The 22,290-nt window shown below is 40.3% G+C and overlaps 2 protein-coding genes across 2 annotated transcripts in view; both read left to right on the top strand.

Annotated features, from left to right (window-relative positions):
- Positions 1 to 15,472, top strand: part of lats2 (large tumor suppressor kinase 2) — a 35,311-nt gene extending 19,839 nt beyond the window's left edge. Inside the window, exons 3-9 of the mRNA XM_084724933.1 lie at positions 3,047 to 3,179; positions 3,319 to 4,916; positions 7,243 to 7,470; positions 8,946 to 9,300; positions 10,191 to 10,373; positions 10,681 to 10,787; positions 12,561 to 15,472. Of these exons, the coding sequence (XP_084581059.1) occupies positions 3,047 to 3,179; positions 3,319 to 4,916; positions 7,243 to 7,470; positions 8,946 to 9,300; positions 10,191 to 10,373; positions 10,681 to 10,787; positions 12,561 to 13,124 (3,168 nt within the window). The 3' untranslated portion in view covers positions 13,125 to 15,472. The remainder of the gene's footprint in view (positions 1 to 3,046; positions 3,180 to 3,318; positions 4,917 to 7,242; positions 7,471 to 8,945; positions 9,301 to 10,190; positions 10,374 to 10,680; positions 10,788 to 12,560) is intronic.
- A 4,749-nt stretch (positions 15,473 to 20,221) lies between these two features.
- xpo4 (exportin 4) overlaps positions 20,222 to 22,290 on the top strand; it is a 66,363-nt gene continuing 64,294 nt past the window's right edge. Inside the window, exon 1 of the mRNA XM_084724932.1 lies at positions 20,222 to 20,389. Coding sequence (XP_084581058.1) covers positions 20,300 to 20,389 — 90 coding nt within the window. The 5' untranslated portion in view covers positions 20,222 to 20,299. The remainder of the gene's footprint in view (positions 20,390 to 22,290) is intronic.

The following is a 22,290-nucleotide window of genomic DNA, read 5'->3' as shown; positions in this document are numbered from 1 at the left end:
TCATAACCACAAGTGTGGGATCATCACACTATTGGCTGATAGATTTATGTCAGAATTTTTTTTATTCCCTCATATAGTTATCGGCATCAGCCTCAAAAATTCTGTATCAGTTGCGCCCTAAAAGAAATTTTATTTAATGGACAATACAAACAAACAGAGAAAGCAAACAAATCTATAGTTACAGATTACTTTAACAAGCAGCCTCAGTAACGTAATGTTTTAAGCCATGATTTAAATGAGCTGACAGAGTAAAACAGCTAAACTTGTTGCACATCGAAAGGTCATCAGGAAATTGCTTCTGTCTCTGTGTAGCATAATGGCTAAATTCATTCTTAGCATTTTGGCTCTGGCTCGATGCATTTCTACCTGACTACCAGACCAGGCTGCGGAGGGATTTGTAAACTAGCAGCAGCATTTTAAAATAAAAGGCAGCAGGCTTTCATATGTGGCTGCAGTTACTGCATGTGGCCAGCAGGGGCACCTGAATGCCGGCTCTGTCAGAGCGGCCGGGCAGAGGTCTGAGTTGAAATGTCTTTGCAGTGAGGTCATATGCCATTCCAGGGGATTTCCTCATCTAGGTGTGGATCGTTTGGTCGGAGAGGGAAAGACAGATTTTCTGTTGTGTTTATCTCACACTCTGCACTCCTGTTTGTTTACATGTTGTGAAAAAGACAGGAAATTCATCAAGATAAAGGCAGTTGTCCATTGTCTTGTTCCCCCACCACATCATCTAAAGTAATTTTGATTTGCAGGTGAGGTCAGATCAGTGCAGTACCTACAATAACCCAGTACCAATAAGGACACTCACAGAATTAAACAACCACACAACACCCGTGCCCTGCACGTCCACACAGTACGCTCACCTCTCTATAACCCGACATATACGTGCACATGCACACACACTTGAACCCGACACACACCCACTGCCGCTGTAGAGCTTTTCACCTTATGCACAATTCGGTCGCAGCAAGCAGACTACAGATCGAGACGATAACAGGGAGAAAAACAATTCTAAAACTGATATATTGGCCAATATTCCTTAAACAGGATATAAAATATATACATGAATGCACATTTATTATGATGATCCCTCAACAGAGGTTAACAAAGATATTTAATTTAGGCAGCATATTCTATTGCTTAATAATAAACTTTACTGTCCAACATGATGCCAGGACGCTGAAACAGTAAATTTTCACTGGTATTTTTTAATTATAATAAATAAGTATTAACTAAACATAGTCAGTTGCTGTATGTGTTCATTCATTACAATGACCTATTTCTTAGAATATTCTGTTACAATAATGCTGAAACTTTGTTATGACTTAAGTCTGTGGAACTGTTAGTTTGGATTTTTTTTTTTTCATGTCATATAAATCCCAACATTTGAACTGCTTTAAGTTAACACAAGAACCAAAGAAATGATTGGCATTATTTAATAAAAAGGCTGTAAGCGTAAAAGGAATGCTCTGCATGTTTCCTCCTTCTCATTTTTGCCGCTGCGTCTCAATCATAAATTACACGGCAGCTGATGAATAGAAGATGCCAAAGTGGCTAACCAACATTTTTCACATAGGTGACCTACATACTTTTGGGATTTTACTGTGGCCCACCTGTTGGAGCCCGGGATGAGTTCCCAGTGTATGAGTGAAGAGGACAAAAGAACAAATAATGCAATGAAACTCTGTTTTTAATTTAAAGAATAAGAAACAACTTGATGCTTGATTTTTGTATTTCATTGTGTTTAGCTGATTTAATTTGCGTAAGAAACTAGACATGAATAATTTGGGTGATACATGCATCATTGATGATGGGGAATCTCCCATATGCAAGATTTGAGAGTGGAATCTCATTAAAGCAGTATGACAGCAGCGCTATATCCACATGTTACTGCTTGTCTTTTTGTGTTTGATTGTCCAGCAACATGACATTGATCATTGATCTGCGCTTTGAATTTCATTATCACAATTTTGCAGCACAAGTGTGACTGAAAATAAAGGTGATGCGATATTAACTGCTGTAAACTATCAGCCTCAAGCGAGTTTTGAGTCCCTTTTCATTCCTAAATGATACTGAAATGAATAAAGGGAGAGAAAATGCTGCAAAATACTACAGTATGTGTTTGAAAATGGTGGGTGGTGATATAGAGTGTTTCTGGTCATTCCCAGTGAAGCTTGTCTGTTAGTGCCATGGGGCTACACACAGGACCGCACCCTGCTGCCAGGTTACAACGACTGAATCATTCACATGAAATAATTGCACCCATTACAAATTATCGTGCAGTGGTATGATAATTGCCTTGACTCTGAGTGTTGACTAAAGATTTGTTCACTCATTTTTCTCCCCACCTCAACCATTTAAATTTCTCTCAAGTTTCAAGTATTAGTTTTTTTATGTATTAACAATGACATTGTCAGTCTATTTCACCGTAAAATAAAAAGCAATAAAAATATGAAACAGACTTTTTCACCAGCCCTGCATTTAAAATATTCCTCTTTCTAGGAGTTATCATCCAAATGTCCAATAGCCATTTGACCTCGTTTTGGTGGCGTGTTTTTTGTGTGCTGTTGTGACAGGCACAGGAAGTCACTGGTATGTGACCCCTAGTAGAGAGGATGCAGGTGCTTGTGCACCTACTGGGCCAATGCCTTTTTTTTTAAGTGTGTTTTTCAAGTCAGATTATCTGTCTGTGTCTATGTATTTTTGTGAGATTAATTGCAGGTACCTGCAGCAATGTCTTTAATGTCTTAACAGCTTATGTTTCAGTTCCTTGTGTTTTTTTGTGTTTGTGTGTTTGAAAAGCAGGCACTGAATGTCGGGCCAGATTTGTAGTTTTGTTTACAAAGCAGTACATTGCAAGGCTATTATACAACCCAACTTAAAAAAAAAAAAAAAAAAAAATTAAACTACCCCTTAAACAATTCAAGCCTCTTCATATATGCATGTTTTTTCTACAGCTGCGTGTATGGACAGCATTAAATGTTTCAAAACCTTGGCTTCTTTTATTACATGAAAGAATCTCATTGTTTACATGTGTGCTTCACAGGAGATGGCAGTGCGGGCGCTGAAGCAGACAGGAAGCAGGAACATTGAAGCAGCCTTAGAGTACATCAGCAAAATGGGTTATCTTGACCCTCGCAATGAGCTCATCGTCCGTGTCATCAAGCAGACTTCACCAGGTACATACAACCTCGATAAGTTGACTTTGGCCACTGTTTTTTCTTATATTTATAGATGGATAGAAAAATGTGCATTATTGATATTGGAGTGATCTGCCCCTTTTAATATATTGAGTAATCTTATTCCTTGTCCTTTCAGGAAAAGCTGGCATGCCAAACTCAATGGACCACCGACCTACATTAGAGGCTTCAGGTGAGGCAGGTGCCATGCCTCCATACCACCAGATGGGGGCTCCTATGTATGAGGGGCCAGCTGGATACGGCCCTGAGGGGGAGATGCCCAGACCCTACATGAGTGCTCCCCCAGTAATGAACTACATGATGCCCCCGTCTGGAGCAGCACAGGGTCCCGCCATGGGGAACCCGATGGGTAGACCTCCAAGTATGGGCACCTATCCAGCAGTGATGGCCACCCAAAGCAACCCAGCCAACACTATGTACCCTCCAGGGGCCCAGCAGAAGGGCTACCCAGGCAGTATGGAGCAGCACGGGCCCATGATGAGCTACAACGTCCCTGGCCAGCCTCTGCAGCTCCAGCCTCAGCCACCAGGGGGCCCTGTCCCAGGCCCCCATTATGACTATGGCCATGCCAGGCAGCACATGATGGAGCCTGCAGCCTATGGAGTCAAGAGGACTGCCTCCTTCCAGAACAAGATGGCACCGCCTCCCATGGCGCCCCCAGACAACTACGTCAACATGCAGGGGAAAGGGGCCATGGGCCAGAACGGTCCAGGAGGAGGTGGAGGGTATCCCGCCAACCTGTACCTGCCCCCTCACTCCCACCCGCGGCAGGCCAGCCCCACCTCCCACCAGGTTCACATGATGTCCCGGTCTCCGGGGGGAGTGGCGGCCATGGGCCCTGACTTCTCCGACATGCCGCAGGGCTTGATGACACCATCCAGGGCCAGCCTCAATCTGGACCTGTATGAGCACCACTGGGCAGGGCCTCCAGGTCCTGAAGGGGCCCCTCCAGCTAGGCAACCCCAACCCCAGGGCCCATTCAGGGGGGAGGTGCGTGTCCCTAGCAGAACCAACTCCTTCAACAGTCGCTCTGCAGGACCCAACGGGGTCCGACCAGCGATGACTGCACCACCCACAGCTGGCAAACAAGATCCCTCTCTGGGCCCTCCAAACACCATCACGGCTGTTACATCCCCGCCCATTCAGCAGCCGGTCAAGAGTATCCGTGTGATGAGGCCTGAACCAAAGACGGCTGTGGGGCCATGTCACCCCAGCTGGATGACGGCTCAGGCCCAGGACGCAGGTGAGCCCCTGGCCTACATGCCAGAGGAACCCTACCCTCTGGAGCCAGCTCAGGAGCCACGCTGCCCACCGCCACCTTACCCCAAAAACCTGCTCATGTCTGGGGCGGCTAGTGAGCCAGGGGCCCTGGAAGGAGCTGGAGCCATATGTGGAGCTCAGGACCTCAGCAACCCCGCCACCAGAAGCACACATGGTGGCAGCGGAGGGAGCGGGAAGGGCGAGGAGAGCCAGCAGGTGAAAGAGAAGGCAAAGATGAGCAAGGGAGAAAAAACAGTGAAAGACAAGAAGCAGATCCAGACGTCACCTGTTCCGGTGAGGAAGAACGGACGTGATGAGGAGAAGAGAGAGTCACGCATCAAGACCTACTCACCTTTCGCTTTCAAGTTCTACATGGAGCAGCACATAGAGAACGTGATGAAGACCTACCAGCAGAAGCTGAACCGCAGGCTGCAGCTGGAACAAGAGATGTCCAAGGTAAGACAAGTGTTGAATCATCATAAAGGGATAGTTTGGATCATTTGAAGTACGGTTGTATGAATGGCTAAAATACATTTTGCTGCTGACCCTGTCCACAGCAGTACATTACGTAGCTTCTGTCCTGATACTCCTCTCTGCTTCTCCAGACCTGGTGCATGTTGACCACCATTTATTGTAGGTAATATACAGACTATTGATTAGTATTCTTCTTCAGGTAATCTGAGCTATCCTTTTAGCCTGACCTGGACTTGAAAATGAACATGCACATCTGAAAATGGGTATCTTGAGCGCCATCAACAGCTGGCTTTACTGGAAAACATCTTTAAATAGAAACTAACAGAGCTCACCTGTGGTTTTGCATGTTTTAGTCCAATGACTACAAATTGTGTTTAGCATTTTCCAAATGATACCTTAAGTGTTCAGACTGATTTTTATCAATCCCAGTCAGCCCTCATTTTCAGTACATTTTAGTAAAATAATACAGTCTTACAGCATGTTTGAGATCCGTTATCATAGGAAACATGGCTGGCATGTTTATTTTTGTGTCAGAGTTAGATTATGTAAGTACTGACTATTTTGGCAGCAGCAACATTTTTCAGTTTGATAAAAACAGCCAAGTTTACATTATTATGTGGTGGTTTTAAACAGGGCTGACATTCAAGTTCTCAGGCATCCTCTGAATAAATGTCGACAAAGAAATCATAGCAACAATGTATTCAAAGTCAGGATGATCCTCAAACAAGCTTTAGGCTCCTGACAGTTGATTTTCATTGTGCGTTGAAAGAAAATGTCTTCAATGAAGAAAGTATGAGTATGTTAATGGGGTTGTACAGGGAAGTGATGTCCAAGAGGTTGTCATCCAAAGAATTCTCCCTCAGGACTTTGTCTTAGACAGTGAGACCTTTGTCTTGGAATGAGAAGTCAGTGAGTTCACACTTTGTTTGTATGAGCTTGTCCTGAGTCAAGACTTTGGCCTCTGCCCTTTTGACCCACTTTAAAGTGATTGAAATGCATTTTTAGAAAAAAAAAAAAAAACACAGCTAGACCCAGACAGTTAGGTAACAGAATTAGTTCAAAAGTCAGGGTGCAGGGTTCAGGTCATGACACATTCCAAGGTCATTAATCATAATAAATGAAAAATCAACTTTGTTACCCTGGAATTATAAAGATACATCAGACTTTTTAATTTTCAAAATTGAGTTATTTGCATATTCAAATTATGTGACAACTTATTAACATCATGTGAGGTGTTTTTTCTTTTTAAGTTAAGGCTCTATCTACGTGTGAGACAGTCTGCGCACAAGAGGACAAATAAGGGTGTGCTTCTTTGCTATGTGACTGCTCTCAGTGACACAGGGAAAAGAAGCAGAGAAGACGTGAGAAAATGTCACATGATGCGATGTTTATAAGCAACCTCAAGAGCAAGAATTTTGTTGATGGTCTTGAGAAGGATAGCCGTACAAATGACAGGACAGTTCAGTCTCTTTTTTTCCACAATAATTTTAGATCTTGTTGACAAGTTTATTTACACTGTTAGCTGCCATGCTAGCCAGCTAACCCTAGCTGGTGTCTAATAATAAAAATAAACTGCTTAGTGAGATAATAAACAATTAAAGACTAAACTTGCTAAGCATTTGTAATGCTGTCAAAAAAAACTTATATTATGCAATTTATCAAACTTTGTGAACATGAAGCATTGTCTCTCTTCTTGCAGTTCTTTAAAAAGTCTTTAAATGACTTAAATCTTATAAATATTGAGCGTTAAAGGTCATTGAATAGTCTACACAATCAATGGGGTCTTAATGACAACATAAATACTAATTTCAATGATCTCTTTACTTAATCCTTTCCTCAAAAATAAGACATATCTTAATGTATCATAATCAATATTTCTGATCTAAATCAAAACCACATAAAAATAGAAAACATTAAATTTGAACTCTGTTGTTACACTAATTGTATAGTTTAAAACAAATTCAGATTAAACTGTTTTTGTTCTCTGAAAATCACTGCTTCTGTTGGTTTTGTGAAATTGAATCTCATAGTTCCAATAGAAATTTGATAGGATTTTGTAATTCTGAGTTTAGAATAAATTGACGGTGTCATTTTCATGTGTGAAAGAGGCTGGTTCCACATATCATATTTGCTATTTTAAATGCAAAAACTTTGAAGTTCAGTATCTATAAAACTTCTCAGAATGCAGATAGGCCCTTATAATTCCAAAGTGACGACTTGTTGAAGTTGTTTCTGAGACTGTTTTTGAAAAGGTTGTGTCGTTTATTTCCCTCACCGTCTTTCTTCGACCACTGTCCTTCCTGCCCAGGCTGGCCTGTCGGAAGCAGAGCAGGAACAGATGAGGAAGATGCTGAACCAGAAAGAGTCCAACTACAACAGGCTACGCCGTGCCAAAATGGACAAGTCCATGTTTGTCAAAATCAAAACTCTGGGCATAGGTGCCTTTGGTGAAGTGTGTCTCACACGTAAGGTGGACACTGGTGCACTTTATGCCATGAAAACACTGCGCAAGAAAGACGTCCTCAACCGCAACCAGGTGAGTTCATGTATCTCTGTGTATATATAAATAGTATAACTGTTTTTGAAGAAGTCTTGTGGGCCTGTGCCTTTATACCAGCTGCAGTGGCAGTGACTTAGTGTTAATTTGGATGAGAATTTTTAGGTTAGTTTCAGTCACAGTCACTTACTGAAAAGTGTAATTAGTTTAAGTCACATTTTAGACTTTTATTTTTGTTTTGTTTTAATGGAGATTTAGCCAGTTTTTGGTTTTAGTGAAATGTTAGTCAAGATCTATTTTCTCAGACAGTTTCTTGATATTTCTCCTGGCTGTAAAAGTAAGCATACCTTGAACTGTGTTTAGTCATCTAGGCAGAGAAAATGTTACTGACACATTCTTCATATCATACAAATTAATGCATAAGTCATTGGTTATCAAACGCTGATAATGTTTATCGCCTGATAAAACAGTCTTTCTATCTTTTAGGGAGGTCTTCTGCCAAATTCAGCGTCATGTTTCACTTAGTTGAACTCTGTTACAATAAATCAGCAGTAAAAATCTGTTAATTGCGACGTTATGGCATTATCTTGGAAACATCACATTTATTCACTCTACATGAAGCTAAAATGAATAAGAATTATGTTAAATTTTTAAAATGTTTTCTGGATAAGTTAGTGTCTGTTTATGAGTCATAAGATGTCATAAGACATCATAAATTATCTTTTAGTAGGAATGGGCTCTGTCAAATTTACCAATATGTTAAGGGAGAAAGGCAGTGTGCCAGAACTTTTGAGTTAACTTTGTGCTAATATTACATTTAGTCCTAAAGGGTAATTAACATGCATATTATCAAATCAATCAATTTACATAACTGATATTTACCTTAGCAGACACTGCAGGATGTTGCGTTTTCAGGTATCTTTTTAAACTGGTTGTTTTTTTTCTTTAATCCACAAGGTGTTCCTCATTAGAAACAAAATACTCAGTCTTTCTTTTGGTTTGAACATAATACAAAAGCGTCAACAAGTTGTCTCTCCTCTTTTGTTTCTTTTCTTTAGCAGCAGCTGATGGTTTCACGAGGCTTTTTAAACTCGCTAGATTAATTAGTGCTTTGAGATGGCTGATTGCTTTGATCTAACTTACGTTGTCTGCCTGTACCGAGCCAACCATTTTGTCTCATCTTTACTCATCAGGGCATAATGAACAGAGATTTAATTGCAACTTTGTTGGCAATAGTTTCTTCATTTACTAGTCATCACAATGTAGTCGTGAAATAAAAGGACGAACAACAAATGCTCATTGTCAAAATTTCTGTGGACAAAATTAATACTGGATATATTACACAGTATTATTGTCTTTGGATTTGTGCCAGTTACATGGAGGCATTGATCTCTTTTTACCACGTAAATGTGAACAATATTAAACTATCTCAAAAGAGGCACAGGTTGTTTGTGCCTTTGAAGGGATTAGTTCTGCTATTTCAGCTGATGATGATGATGCTCTCTGTGGTGCAGGTGGCCCATGTGAAAGCAGAGCGTGACATCCTGGCAGAGGCAGACAACGAGTGGGTGGTGCGTCTCTACTACTCTTTCCAGGACCGCGACAGCTTGTACTTTGTCATGGACTACATCCCCGGAGGAGACATGATGAGCCTGCTCATCCGAATGGGTGTCTTCCCCGAACCTCTGGCACGCTTCTACGTGGCGGAGCTGACACTGGCCATCGAGAGTGTCCACAAGATGGGCTTCATCCACCGCGACATCAAGCCCGACAACATCCTCATTGACTTGGACGGACACATCAAGCTGACGGACTTTGGCTTGTGCACGGGCTTCCGCTGGACGCACAACTCCAAGTACTACCAGAAAGGTGGGGCGCTTTGTGGTTATGGTTCAGTGCTCTTGTCGCGCTGCATGACCAAAAGGGTTTACTGTTTTTCATTTAGTAACCAGAGAACAAACGCTCACACAAAACACAACATATCAGTACAGTTCTAGATGTCTTTGCCTTTATTCAGGGGCTCAAGTGGTCTCTCTGTGAATGGTCTTATAAGTGGCTTGTTTGTTACATTTCTTAATAAATTCTGATTGTTGCATTCTCAGTATAATATATGTGAGTCTTTCCTCAGCAGTGTTCAAACAGTGTCTCAGAATAGCAGCATCCTCTTTGCACCATTTTCTAGTGAATGTCTTCTTGGACACAGCCAGCTGAGCTTACTGACATTGGTTCTCACTTTAAACATTATCCTTGGTCAGATTGCCTAGATTTAACATCACAAATGTTGTTTGTAATTCACAGCCAAGTCTAATTTTTTACCCATATTATCATCCCACTATTTCCATTTTTTTACATTCCCATAAAACATCTACATTTTCTCCACACATTCTCCAGCATGTATGTTGTGCAGTTGAAAATTTACTTTTAGTTGTGGGAGTAGTGAAAAATCTGACCAAGTTCTTCTAAGAAAACTCCTTCCACATCCTAGAGCTTATTGTTTTATTGGTGTATGTTACAGACATTATATCAGTTGGCTTTAGACATTTATATGCCAAAATATCGTAACATACACATACACACTTAGTTTAACACAACAATATACTGTGAATAATCCAGTGTACCAAAGTGAAATTCACTGATTTCTGATAAAGAATCAGATTTCATATTGATCTCAATTAGATCTCCAGCTAATCCCGGTCATGTGCCATTGTGTGTTTTCTGAGTGGAGTTTAACAGCTTTGTTTCCCTTCTTCCATCTCCAGGGAGCCACGTCAGACAGGACAGTATGGAGCCCAGTGACTTCTGGGACGATGTGTCAAACTGTCGCTGTGGCGACCGGCTGATGACACTGGAGCAGCGTGCCAACCGGCAGCACCAGCGCTGCCTGGCTCATTCACTGGTGGGAACACCCAACTACATCGCACCGGAGGTGCTGCTGCGTAAAGGCGAGTGAAAACATAATGGATAATTGCTGCACAACCTTTTATCACCCATGGGCCAGAATTAGCCCATCAAAGGGTCCAGACCAGCCCACTGGATGGTTGCAAAATGCGAAAATGTCAGAGATGTCATTATTCCATTTTTTCAATAAAACACACTGCTATTCCAGATTTGTTCACTAGGGGTCACACTGATAATAATACGTTATCATACATCCCACATGCTTGCATACAGGCAACATAACGCTACTGTTCATACTGGATTGTGCTGCAAGTTTGTCTCTGACATCTGATATTTGTGTCTTGTGTGCAGGTTACACCCAGCTGTGTGACTGGTGGAGCGTGGGAGTGATCCTGTTTGAGATGCTGGTGGGACAGCCGCCCTTCCTGGCACCCACACCTACCGAGACTCAAATCAAGGTCAGTGAAGAATAAAACACACTTCGATTTTTAAATTATAAATTATATCACTGACCAGTAAATGAATGAATGTCAGCCTGGTGTCCTGTGGATCAGTTCAGTCACAGCAGGCCAAGTCAGTTTTCTGCAGACATCATCTTTAGAGCAGTTCACCAAAACTCTGCAGTGTTTCTTCCTTTTGATTATTTTGTTTGGCCGGGTGAGAACAAGTCCGTTTGAAATCAGGTGACACAAAAATAACAACACAGAGGCAAATAAAAATGTCTGAGCACCCAAGCAAGAGAAATTAAGTGTAGTTTGTTAGAAGTGAGAATGCAGTCTGAACCAGCCACAGGAAAAGGCTCCAGAGTGTGTGATTTCATGCATAATAGACAGATGCAGTTCTTCATGCACTGATAGCAGTGGTGGCTGGTCATTATTAATTGGATAATGCCATAGTACTCAGTGCTTGTCTCTGTGAGATGCATTAAGCTTTGACTTCAACTATAAAAGACTGTTACATTTAATCAAACAGTTGTATCTGAAAGGAAAATACACCCCAGGCACCGTGATCCTCCAAAACAATACAAACCTTGAAAATTTTATTTAAATTTACATTTTTAAATGCAGCTTAAATGCTCAATGTACATTTATTTCCACTTTTCATGTTTTGCTTTTTAAAGCTGTAGTAAGTGGTTTATTTTTAGCGTTATTGGGCATAAATTCCATAACAACCTTTCAGCATAATGTAATTCAAATACCACCGTCTGTGATACTTTTGAGGGTGGGTATTTGTCAACATCCTTTTATTCCATGACTAAATTGTAACAGTGATATTAACTAAAAAATATTGAGAACAAAAATTATGAGGAAATCTCTGTTCATTATGTCCTGACAAATAAAGATGAGATAAAAATATTTGGCTCTCTTCAGTGCAGACGACCTAAGTTAGATGACAGTAATTAGCCAACTCAAAGCACTAATAAATCTAGCCATCTTGAAAAGCCAAGCAAAACTATTAACTGCTTCTGGCAGCTGACCTCTTTGATGATGTGTTGAGTGCCTCACTGTCAGCAGCAGCCCGTCAGACGGGAAGAAAAGAAAAGAAAAAAAGAAATAGAAAGAGGAGAGATGACCTGTGAACACTTTATCCTTAGATTCAAACCAAAAGAAGGATCTTTCTCCAGAATTACATTACTGCACCTGTGAAGAGACCTCCTGCTTCATTAATTGATGCTTAATTTCTATTGTAATTTCTGTGTGTTTGCAGCCTAGGAGGTAATTACAAAGGAGCACCATTGTATATGTGCCGTATATTCATCCAACATCCTAGACATCTGATATACTTTGCACATGAATTACTTTTATTTGTAATGTCGATAGGATAAACAAATGGAGTTAAAGTAGATGGTACAATCAACAGGAAGGGAATAATTGTCAGCAATAAATAAAGTTACATCAATACAGTGATATAATAGAGCAAAAAGTGGGAACGGCCTACAGTTGAGCCATGCCCTCTTGGTGCTGACCACGCTGATTTTGTCACGTTGTTGCTGTCTGCTGGACTGGACCAGTAGAGCTGGCAATGGCTAATAAAGTGGTAATTCATAGAGCTGCCAAATTAAACTAGTAGTGAAATTGTAGAATAATAATAGACTACAATGGAGAAAAACTAAGATGAATGAAAAGTTGTAGGTATGAATCCAGCAAATTGATTTTTTTTAAGTATAACCTCTGCAGCTGGCATCACTATAGTTGTGGCAACCTCATGTATTGTGTCTCTCCCCTCCGCAGGTCATTAACTGGGAGAGCACCCTGCAGGTGCCCGCTCAGGTCAAACTGAGCCCTGAGGCCGTTGACATCATCGGCCGTCTGTGCTGCTCTGCAGAGGATCGTCTGGGTGCCAACGGCGCCGGCGAGATCAAGGCCCACCCCTTCTTCACCCAGATGGACTTCTCCAGCAATTTGCGGCAGCAGCCAGCACCCTACCGGCCCAAGATCGCCCACCCGATGGACACATCCAACTTCGACCCCGTGGAAGAGGAGGGCGGCCCTGGAGCGTGGAGTGACAGCGGGGACAGCACCCGGGCCTTGGACCTGCTCTGTTCGCCGCACGGGAAGCACCCAGAACATGCTTTCTATGAGTTCACCTTCCGCAGATTCTTCGACGACAACGGCTGCCCCTTCCGCTATCCTAAACCGCTTGAGGCCAGTGAGGTGCCGCCAAGCATCACCGGAGCCACCTGTATGGGCCCGGAGGAGGAGGATGAGCAAGAGGAGGAGGAGGAGGAGGAGGAGGAAGATGAGGAGGAGGAGGAGGGAGAGCAGGGGGAGGGATGTGAGCCAGTGTATGTCTAGAGCCGCAGACTGACAGCGATGTATGTCTGTTAACTAATGCTCACCATTCAGCTCCCGCCTGCTGCTGCTCTTCTTCTTCTGTGTCTGTGTGTGTGTGTGTGTCGAGGTGAGCATGCTAACACAGGTGTGTTTGTGTGTGTTCATGCAAATCTGGCATGTGTGATTGTTAAGATGCAGGAGCAGGGCTGACATCGCCACCTTGTGGAATCTATAGTGCGGCTACAGTGACTTCAAATACAAAACTCCCCTCATCCGGGACCAAGAAACAACATTCTGTGTGTGACTGACTGCATCAAGGGTGAAGCATGTGCGGTTAGAGGAACTGTACAGGTTGAAAAGAGGAGTTAATATTATTGGGAATGTAAGGATGTCTAATTCGTGGATTGCTTCTGGTTCTTCCAGCGGTTTCTTGTCCCATTCCTTCCACCCTTGGTCTTACGGGCGACTGAAACACCCCCACGGTGATCTTCTGAAACAGGAGCTTCTTCCTGCTCTACCCAAGCTGCTTTACACTCAAATATTGGACACGGCGATGTGAAGAGTGGAACCAGTTTACTTGTTGATCGCAGAGGGAGGAGGGAGGAGGAGGGGGGTTGAATATGCAACACGCCTCTTTCACAGCTGCTGCAAAATAAGCTACAAAGACACATGCATGCACATGCACACTCTCACGCACACTTATTCAATACAGCTCATGCTCAGTCATACAGGGTGAAAAAGGCGTTGCTTTCCGCAGATAGATTTCAGCGTCCATAAAAAGCTTAAATGGACAAATAAATTCTCACAGATTCCTCTGACATGTGACAAAAACAGTTCAGCAGCCATCTTGCTGTGTGACAGAAAAAGCGTCACACTTGGCAGCATTCAGCCTTTAAATTTTATGTATTTCTCTGTCTGTGGTTTAAATTTCTGCATTTGTAGCAGATCGGATTTTTAAAAAATTGGATCAAATTAAGCAAGCAAAATGTTTTTGGTTGCTCCATCTGTCTCATATATCCACAGCTGCCTCATTTTGTGCCAACTGTAGTTCAGTGTAATGTTTTGTCCTTCATATTGAGCCTGATCCTTCTTCCCTTTGAGGTTGCTGTTACAAACATCCTTGTGTTCATAAAATTGTTCCTGTTAATGATGCTCTACTCCGACTGACCATCTAATAGCTCACCTCCAGAAATCCTTAAAGGGATGGTTTGAATTATTTGAAATGGGTTTGTATAGGGTATTTATTGATAATCAGTGTTTTACCCACAGCAGATGGCGGTGAACTTGCCCCCAGTTAGGGGAGGCAGAAAGGAGTACCAGCACAGAGGCTAAGAAATGCACTGCTGTGGCGGGGTCAGCACCAAAAAGCTATAGTGTACACTATGTTTAGAATATCACTCACTCCAAAGCAACCAGACTCCATAAGGAAAAACGGTAATTTTTACATTTTAAGAATATGGCAGTTGCTGTTCTACTGCTCCCTCGATCTGTTAGATTGCTTGTGTTATTGTGTGACTTTGGTAAATCTGAAATAACCTTTTAAAAAAACATGAAATCACACAATAACAAGCAAACTACCTGATCGAGGCAGCAGTAGACCAGAAACTTCTGTGTTCTACAAGGTTAAATTAATCATTTACTCGTTACTCTTTTGCCAAAGGAGTCTGGTGGCTTTAGGAGACAAATATTTAGGCTGTCTGATGGCAAAATAAAGAGGTGAGAATATTCTAAATATAGTGTACACTTAAAGATCATTGCTTAGCTTCCTACACTGGTACTCCTGCTGCTGTCCCAAACTGGGGGTGCGCAGTGACTGTCAACTATTGTGGGTATCACACTGACTATCAATAAGTACCTCATACAACCCCACTTAAAAAAAACCTGAACTATCTCTGTAACCTACACGGGCAAAAAGACTGTATGCAGAGTTTAGACTGAGTTTTAAAAATCAAGCTCAATTCTGATTTAACCTGATCAAAGACTGAACCACTGTAGCATTTATGTGCGTAAGCCTGACATGTAGTGAACTTCTGCTCATAAATCACAGAGTAGAAATGTTCCTGCCATCAAATTACACTACTTGTTTACCGGGGGAGGCAGATTTCTCACTTGTTAGCACCACACACAGGTTTTTATGCTTTATTTTAGGAAAAGAACCGATGAATAGAATGAAACCCAACCTGATTCAAGAAAATTAAGAGCCAGATCTGGACAGGTCTGAATCATTGATGTATTTAAAGATGGATGACACGGCACCTCTCCAAACGTGAAAGCAGAGGAGCATCTTCTTGTATTTTCAAGTGTTAATTTCTCAGATTTTTGTGTGAATTTGAATTTGAATTAGTTATTTCATGTTATAAAAAGAGGGTTTCACGTCATCAGTGACAGCTGGACCCTGCTTATGATTAGGGCTGGGTATCATTTAAAAAATACCAGCAGTATTTTTTTTTTTACTTCGTTTGATTCCACAGGTAAGTAGTACAGCCATACTTTTGAATGATTTTGTGGCACACACACACAAACACACACTGTATGTGTTGTAGTCACTGCAGTAGTGAGCCAGTCACTACTTGGTTCACTGCTTGGTTGATTGATTTTCACTCAGTCCCTTAAAGGTATTGAGTACCGATACCCAGCCCTACTCATGATTTAGTCAGCCGGGTGTTCGGAGTGGACCTTGACACCCCGATCATTACTGCACGAGATGGCAGCGCTCATAATTTGCCTTCATTTTTGTACAGTTTTAGGAAGTGGAGACACGTCATCCATCTATATATACAATCTATGGCCTGAACCTGTCGAGTTGGATGGAGCTGAGTTGGTTTCTGACTGAGAATCAAAGCTCTAACACACACAAACACACCCACACACACACACATTCACTAAGATGAATGATTTTACAGCTATTTTTGCAAAGATCAGTCCCGCAGTTGCATTGTAACTTAACCAGCTTCCTGTATGTTCTGGAGGCAGTCATGAAAACACAAAGCAACATGTTCTTACAACAGCAAACATGTGATAGTATGACTATGTGCAATACAGAAAATACATTATATATAGTTTTCTAAACACTTAATATCCTTTTGAACGTTTAGTACTGAAATGTACAAATATATTGGTTTATATATATATTTTCTCTTTTCAGTTACAACATGCTGCTTAATATTGTGGTTAATATTATTTACATTATTATTATAATTGTTATTACATGTGTACCTGTTTTATTTTGTTGTGGCTTAAAGAAGTGTTGGCTTCATCGCCAAGAGTGCTCGGGTTTTGAAAGTGATGAGCCACGTGCCTTTCTATATGAATGTTGGAGTTTGTGTCGAAGGAGACGGCGACGGCGATGACGACGATCAGTGTTTGCAGAGCATCGATGGTAGACTCTTCACCTCCTGCTGCCGGGCTGGTCCTGAGTGCAGGAGCGGAGAGTGTAAAGGTTCAGGAAGAGATGAGACAGAGTAGATAAAAGTTAGAGGAAGAGGAGGAGTGAGGCAGGTTGGATTCAGGAAATGTAATCTGAAAATTAAAAAAAAAAAAAAAAAAATGAATAGCTTTCTCTATTTTACAAAACCACAAATGGTTAAACTTCAATTAAGAGTTTGTGTTTGGTACATTTTGTTTATTTATCCGAAATGACCACAAGTTTGAGTGTTGAATAACTCTGTACTTCTACTACAGACCTGTGCCATCTTGTGTATTGGAGCTCTGCTGTCATCCAGTACCTTCTTGCTTATTGACAATCAGTAAACAGTAACTGTTCTCTGTGTCAAACTGAACTGTTTGCTTGATTCATACCAAACTGTTTCAACAGTATTCTGAATTTGACTCAATGACCAGGAGTGCTGATGGAGTCAGAACTTTTAACTGACTCTCTGATGCATAACTGGCAGAATGATGGAAAACGTGTGGATCAAATTTGTTACAGAAGATTTTTTTTTTTTATTTTGCTTGACAATGTATTGAAAGTTTGTTTTTTTTCTCTGTAAATGTGCCTTGTGTTCTGAAGTGAGCAGCACAATCTTAAAAGATTGCTTTCTTATTATCATCTCTTCTTCACAGACCTCTTTTATCTGTTACTGTTATTCTTCATCTGGGGAAGTTGACTGAGCACGCTCTGTTTCACACACTGGCTTTGTTTACATGCATCTATAATCTTCTTCTCATCAGAAACTTGCAGTAAATAGAATTAGAAAGGGCAGAAGTTGAGGGGAAAGTGGGCAGAACAATAAATTTAAACTTCTGACTTTAAGGGCAGATAACATGCATAATCCAGAGCTGCAACGATTAATTGATTAGTTTAATTAATCTTTTGATAAGTGGCTAATTTGTTATTTTCTGGTATCTTTACTCCTCTGAGACACTAAATTCAATATCTTTGAGTCATGGACAAAAACACATTTCTTCACATGGGCTTTTGGAAACGGTGATTAAATATTTTTACAATTTTCCGACATGTTATGCTCCAAACAACTAATCGATCAAGGAAATTATCCACAGATTAATTGATATTGAAATTATCATTTGCTATCCTAGTATGATCTGAAGGTGTATTTTCCCCTATAGTCACTTGAAAATGTAATGTAGATGCCATTTTTCCATAACTCAATGTATTTCTGGTTGCAACGGTTTGTTTTAGGAAAGGGAAAGAGAGTTTTCACTGGTGGAAAATGTTGCAACTCAAGTCATGTTTAAATGTATGAAAAGTTGCTGGGTTTTTTTTTTCAGATTGAGATGGATGGAAAATTAAATATTGCAATATTTTTTACCAAATACTTCAATATTTATTGTTATTTCAAGGATATTGTAGCGGTGATTTCAGAAAATATATAGCACAATGGAATATTGATGAATAATCAGTAATATGGATGTAATGACTAAGTGGGTAAAGACAAATAATAGAACAGCTAGGTCTGTTAAGCTCAGATGTTTAATTTAATGTAATGTAGCCTTTAAAACCGGGAAAAGACAACAGAATATAAGGAAATACAAGGTCAGAATATGTAGTTGAATATTAAGATATTGATATAATATTGATATGTTAGGCAGCCCTGTGTAATCCTGAAGTGATTTTTTTTTCTGGTGTTTGTCATGAGCGTGTTTGACGGTGTCTTGAACTGCAGCATCACACATGTAAACACAGCCAGTGTTGCCTGTGAACTGCCCAGTCTCCTGCAGAGCAGCGCCACAGGATCAAATATGGGTGAAGTGCCTTGCTCAAGGTGCCTCGCTCCATCATTGAGATTAAGGCAGACAGGTGCTGCTCTTTCACACTTCCCCATTCAGTTTTTCTTTGAGCTGGTCCAGACGTCTGCCTTGACGTCCTTCCATTTCTCAAAACATCTTGTTGACTGTGTTGTCAAGCCACATCGACCAGGACAGACTGCTTTGTGAAAAATAGCTTTATAACGAGAGCCGCAGCTCTCTGCAGAGTGTATGAGTTCCACAAAGTGTGTGAGGTGTTTTCTGTTTTTAAGGTTAGAGAGTGATGACTGACAATCTTTGACTGACTTGATATCCTTCGATCTGAATTCTTCACAAGACTTACTTGTGTATGCTTTTTCATTTTGTATTTTTACTCTAAGGAGCCTCCTGTTGTCTTTGATGCTCCTTAATGTATGATGCAATTCTGTTACTCTTGAATTTATATTTATACAGATATACATATTTTTTGTATCTTTTTTCCCCCTTTTTCAATTTCCCTTGTGCTAATGTTCAAAAATCCATGTCTACGCAGTATTATAGATGATGTAATGTGGACAGCTATCTCTTTTTTTACATTTATGTATGAACTGAGAATTTGTAAAAATGCTTTCACAGTCCTTGTGTGTAAAATGTATGTATAAATTAAATTAACCAACTTGGACTTGTTCTTTATTTCATTACATTAATGTGTGAACTTAAAGTGATGTATTGAATTTATTAGCATTTGTAACAGTTATTTTTAGGCCTATCACAGATCGATATATTGAATTTGATTTTTTTAAATATATATTTTATATATACTGTACATACAGACAGTAATGATAGAGTTCATGAGCTGATAATCAGGGTCTGATAAATAATACAGACACAACTACATTCAGATGTTGATCTTTTACATAAGTGAAAATAGCTAAAACTTCTTAACTATTTGCATTCCAAATCTCATTTCATCAGAAAAATGTACTTTAGGTAGCCTACCAAAATTCATCACTATTCAAAATGGTTCCTTCCAGCCTGTTATTATAGGCTAACATGAAAGCAACACTTTAATGGTGCAGCAGCTGGTTGAAGTAATGTTATTTTTAAAAACAAATTATGTTATATAAAATTGGGTAGCTTGTAATTCTGAATCATATTTCTATCAACTCTTACATGACAAGCAAAGTGCAGTGTTTAAATGTGAAGTAAAGTGTGCAGTGGTGTCATAAAATAGTATCAGAGGGAAATATTAAAAACCTCCAAATTAAACTTTATGCTCACGTAACTACATTAACTAACTACATTTCAAAGTCTGCATGAACTCTTATTTTAGCTCAACTGGGGGTACAGCCAGCGCTTTTTCTCACGTTTTCATATTTGCTGCAGCAAAAAGGAAGCCCATTTATGCCAATGTGTTGAAAAAAAGGTTCCTGTAAGTTATTGTACGAGAAAATTTGTCAAAAAATAATGACTTAGAATATGATAATAATGAGAAACAAAAAATCATTATTTCATTCAAAATAATGTGAAACTTTCTGAGAATAATGACATGCTTATTTGAAATAATGTAATAGTATAAATAAATTACATAGTATCTGAAAATAATGAGATAATATCTCAAAACAATGAGAAGCCTTATAAAAATAATGACTTAGTATCTGAAAATAATAAGAAACCTTGTCAAAATAATGAGAAACTTATCAAACAATTAGTATTAAAATCATGACTTAGTATCTCAAAACAATGAGAAACATTCTTAAAGTAATGAGAAACTTTTCCCAAAAAACTAAGTACTAAATCATTATTTTAAGATACTCAGCCATTATTCCGAATAAGTATCTCATTATTATTTTAACACATTGGCGGGAATGGGCTTCTACAGCAGTAAATATCTCTTCTTGTGTGGATTACATAACCCGTCGCCTCTCTCTCTCTCTCTCCCTGTAGCACGCTGAAGTTGTTGGGTTGAACCCTGCCGGGTACCAGCGCTGTAATCCCACAATGCAGAGCGCATGGCGCGTCATTGGAGAGGGACGATGATGGCGGCGGTCGGTGCACCAGAAGTGATCACACAGCTGGAAAACGCTGCCAAAGTTTTAATGGTGAGAAATTCATCGTTGTTTTGTAGCCACGAGGGTGGCGGCAGTTGTACCTTAACTTTGTCTCGGGTGGAGTTCGGCAGTTGGACTCTTCCGCGGTTGTTTGTTTCTTCCCGGTTTTTGTTGTTAAATGTGTTCAGTTTTTTACCGGAGAGAAACGGTATGTGAGCGATGCGTGGCGCCTTGCCTTGCCTTGCCTGGCTTGTCTCCATCCCGCAAAAAATCCGTTCATCATCGCTAAATTTCCCCTCCGTCTTCATTTCCCCCCGTCCTCTCACAGACCACCACCACCCTAAAATATAACCCCACGTCTGGACACTTTCCAGCGTGGCTCAGTTGTCCAGAAAGTTCAGCGGTTCGCGTGCCTGTCTGTCCTTTCAGCCGTTAAGTTTTATTGCACTCCGTGGAGACAGTTGGAGCATCTCGGTGCGTAGCTTTAGCTTCTCCTCCGCCTCCTAAAACACTCGTTTATATGAAGTGTTTGCCTCTCCAGCTCCCTTCAACACCGTCCAGCTTCACTGAGAATAAATAAGACTGAATACAGCAGCTAGGAGCAAGTGGCTAACCATGTGCATGTCATGAGTCTGGGTTAGATAACGTTAAATTAGCTAGCTACAGCCTCTTCTTGCTTCCTGACATTTTGCTTTCGCTTGGTATGATTTTTAAACTAAACATAACGGACATTGTTGTCATGTTTTAAATGTGATACGACAGTCTGTTTAATGGATTAGCACCACACGAGCCATACAAGTGCTCTACCCTCACATGTTAGCTCAGCAGGTGTCTTCTGCATGGATGGTTAACAGCAATATCTGGTATTAAGTTAGTTTAGTGTTTCAGATTAACCAGGGGTTTAGCAATATGTTGCACCATTTAATAGTCAGTAAGACTGAATTTCAGATTGAATTGAAACTGTAAGTAAATTTATGGCAGTTGAACAGAACAGTACTGTAGTTGTCAGACTGGTGAATCAAGGTAATTTATTTATCGTTCTAAAACACAGGCTTACATGGAAAAATTTAAGTTGTAGACCCATCATGCCACACATATATAACATATATACAGGTTAGGGATGCACAATATTTTTTTTTTCAGCTCATAACCAATTACCTGCTTCTCATGGCCAATGCCACTAAATCCTACATACTGGTCCTTTAACATCAGCTAACCTACATGTGATTTCCTACACTTACTGTCAATCTGTTGATCTACAGTTGTTACCCTGTTACCATAGTACTGTTTATTAACTAGATTTCTTCTGACTAGGGCTTGGCAATAGGGTTTATAAATAATATCTCTATTTTTATCTTATGCCACAGTGTAAAATATATATCTGGATATACACATTTTCTCTAAAATGCATTAAGATACCATAAATTCTCAATAAGTGGCTGGTGGACGATATTTTTGGACAAATACTGCACTATTGGTATTGCAACAGTATTGTATGGATGACTGGGTGCTTTCACAAAATGTTAACACAGTGAGATTCTCTTTTTTTAGTCAGTAACATCAGTAATGCAGATATAATGACTAAGTGGGTAAAGACAAATAATAGAACAGCTAGAACAGTCTGGTAAGTTCAGAAAATTAGTTCACTTTACTGTAACGCTGCCTTTAAACACAAGCAAAGACAACAATTATGGCATATAAAAGTATTCAGAATGTAAGACAATATCTTGTTTCATATCCTGATATCATTATAACATCTTTATATTGCCCAGCACTAATTCAGATATAGGGAGTGTGTTGATGTTTACCATTTATTGTCTGGCAATATTTCAGCTTTTCTAAACTGGGTCAAATATAGGGGTTCCCTGGTAGCTCAGTTGGTAGGACGGGTGCTTCATGTATTGAGGCCGTTAGTTTGATTCCAGCCTTTGCTGCATGTCATCCCCTCGCTC

The sequence above is a fragment of the Lutjanus erythropterus genome, chromosome 8, assembly GCF_056507025.1.
Source record: "Lutjanus erythropterus isolate fLutEry1 chromosome 8, fLutEry1.hap2, whole genome shotgun sequence".
NCBI classification, from domain to species: Eukaryota; Metazoa; Chordata; class Actinopteri; order Lutjaniformes; family Lutjanidae; genus Lutjanus; species Lutjanus erythropterus.
Note: the sequence above shows the minus strand (reverse complement) of the source record. Positions and strands in the feature narration are given on the sequence as shown.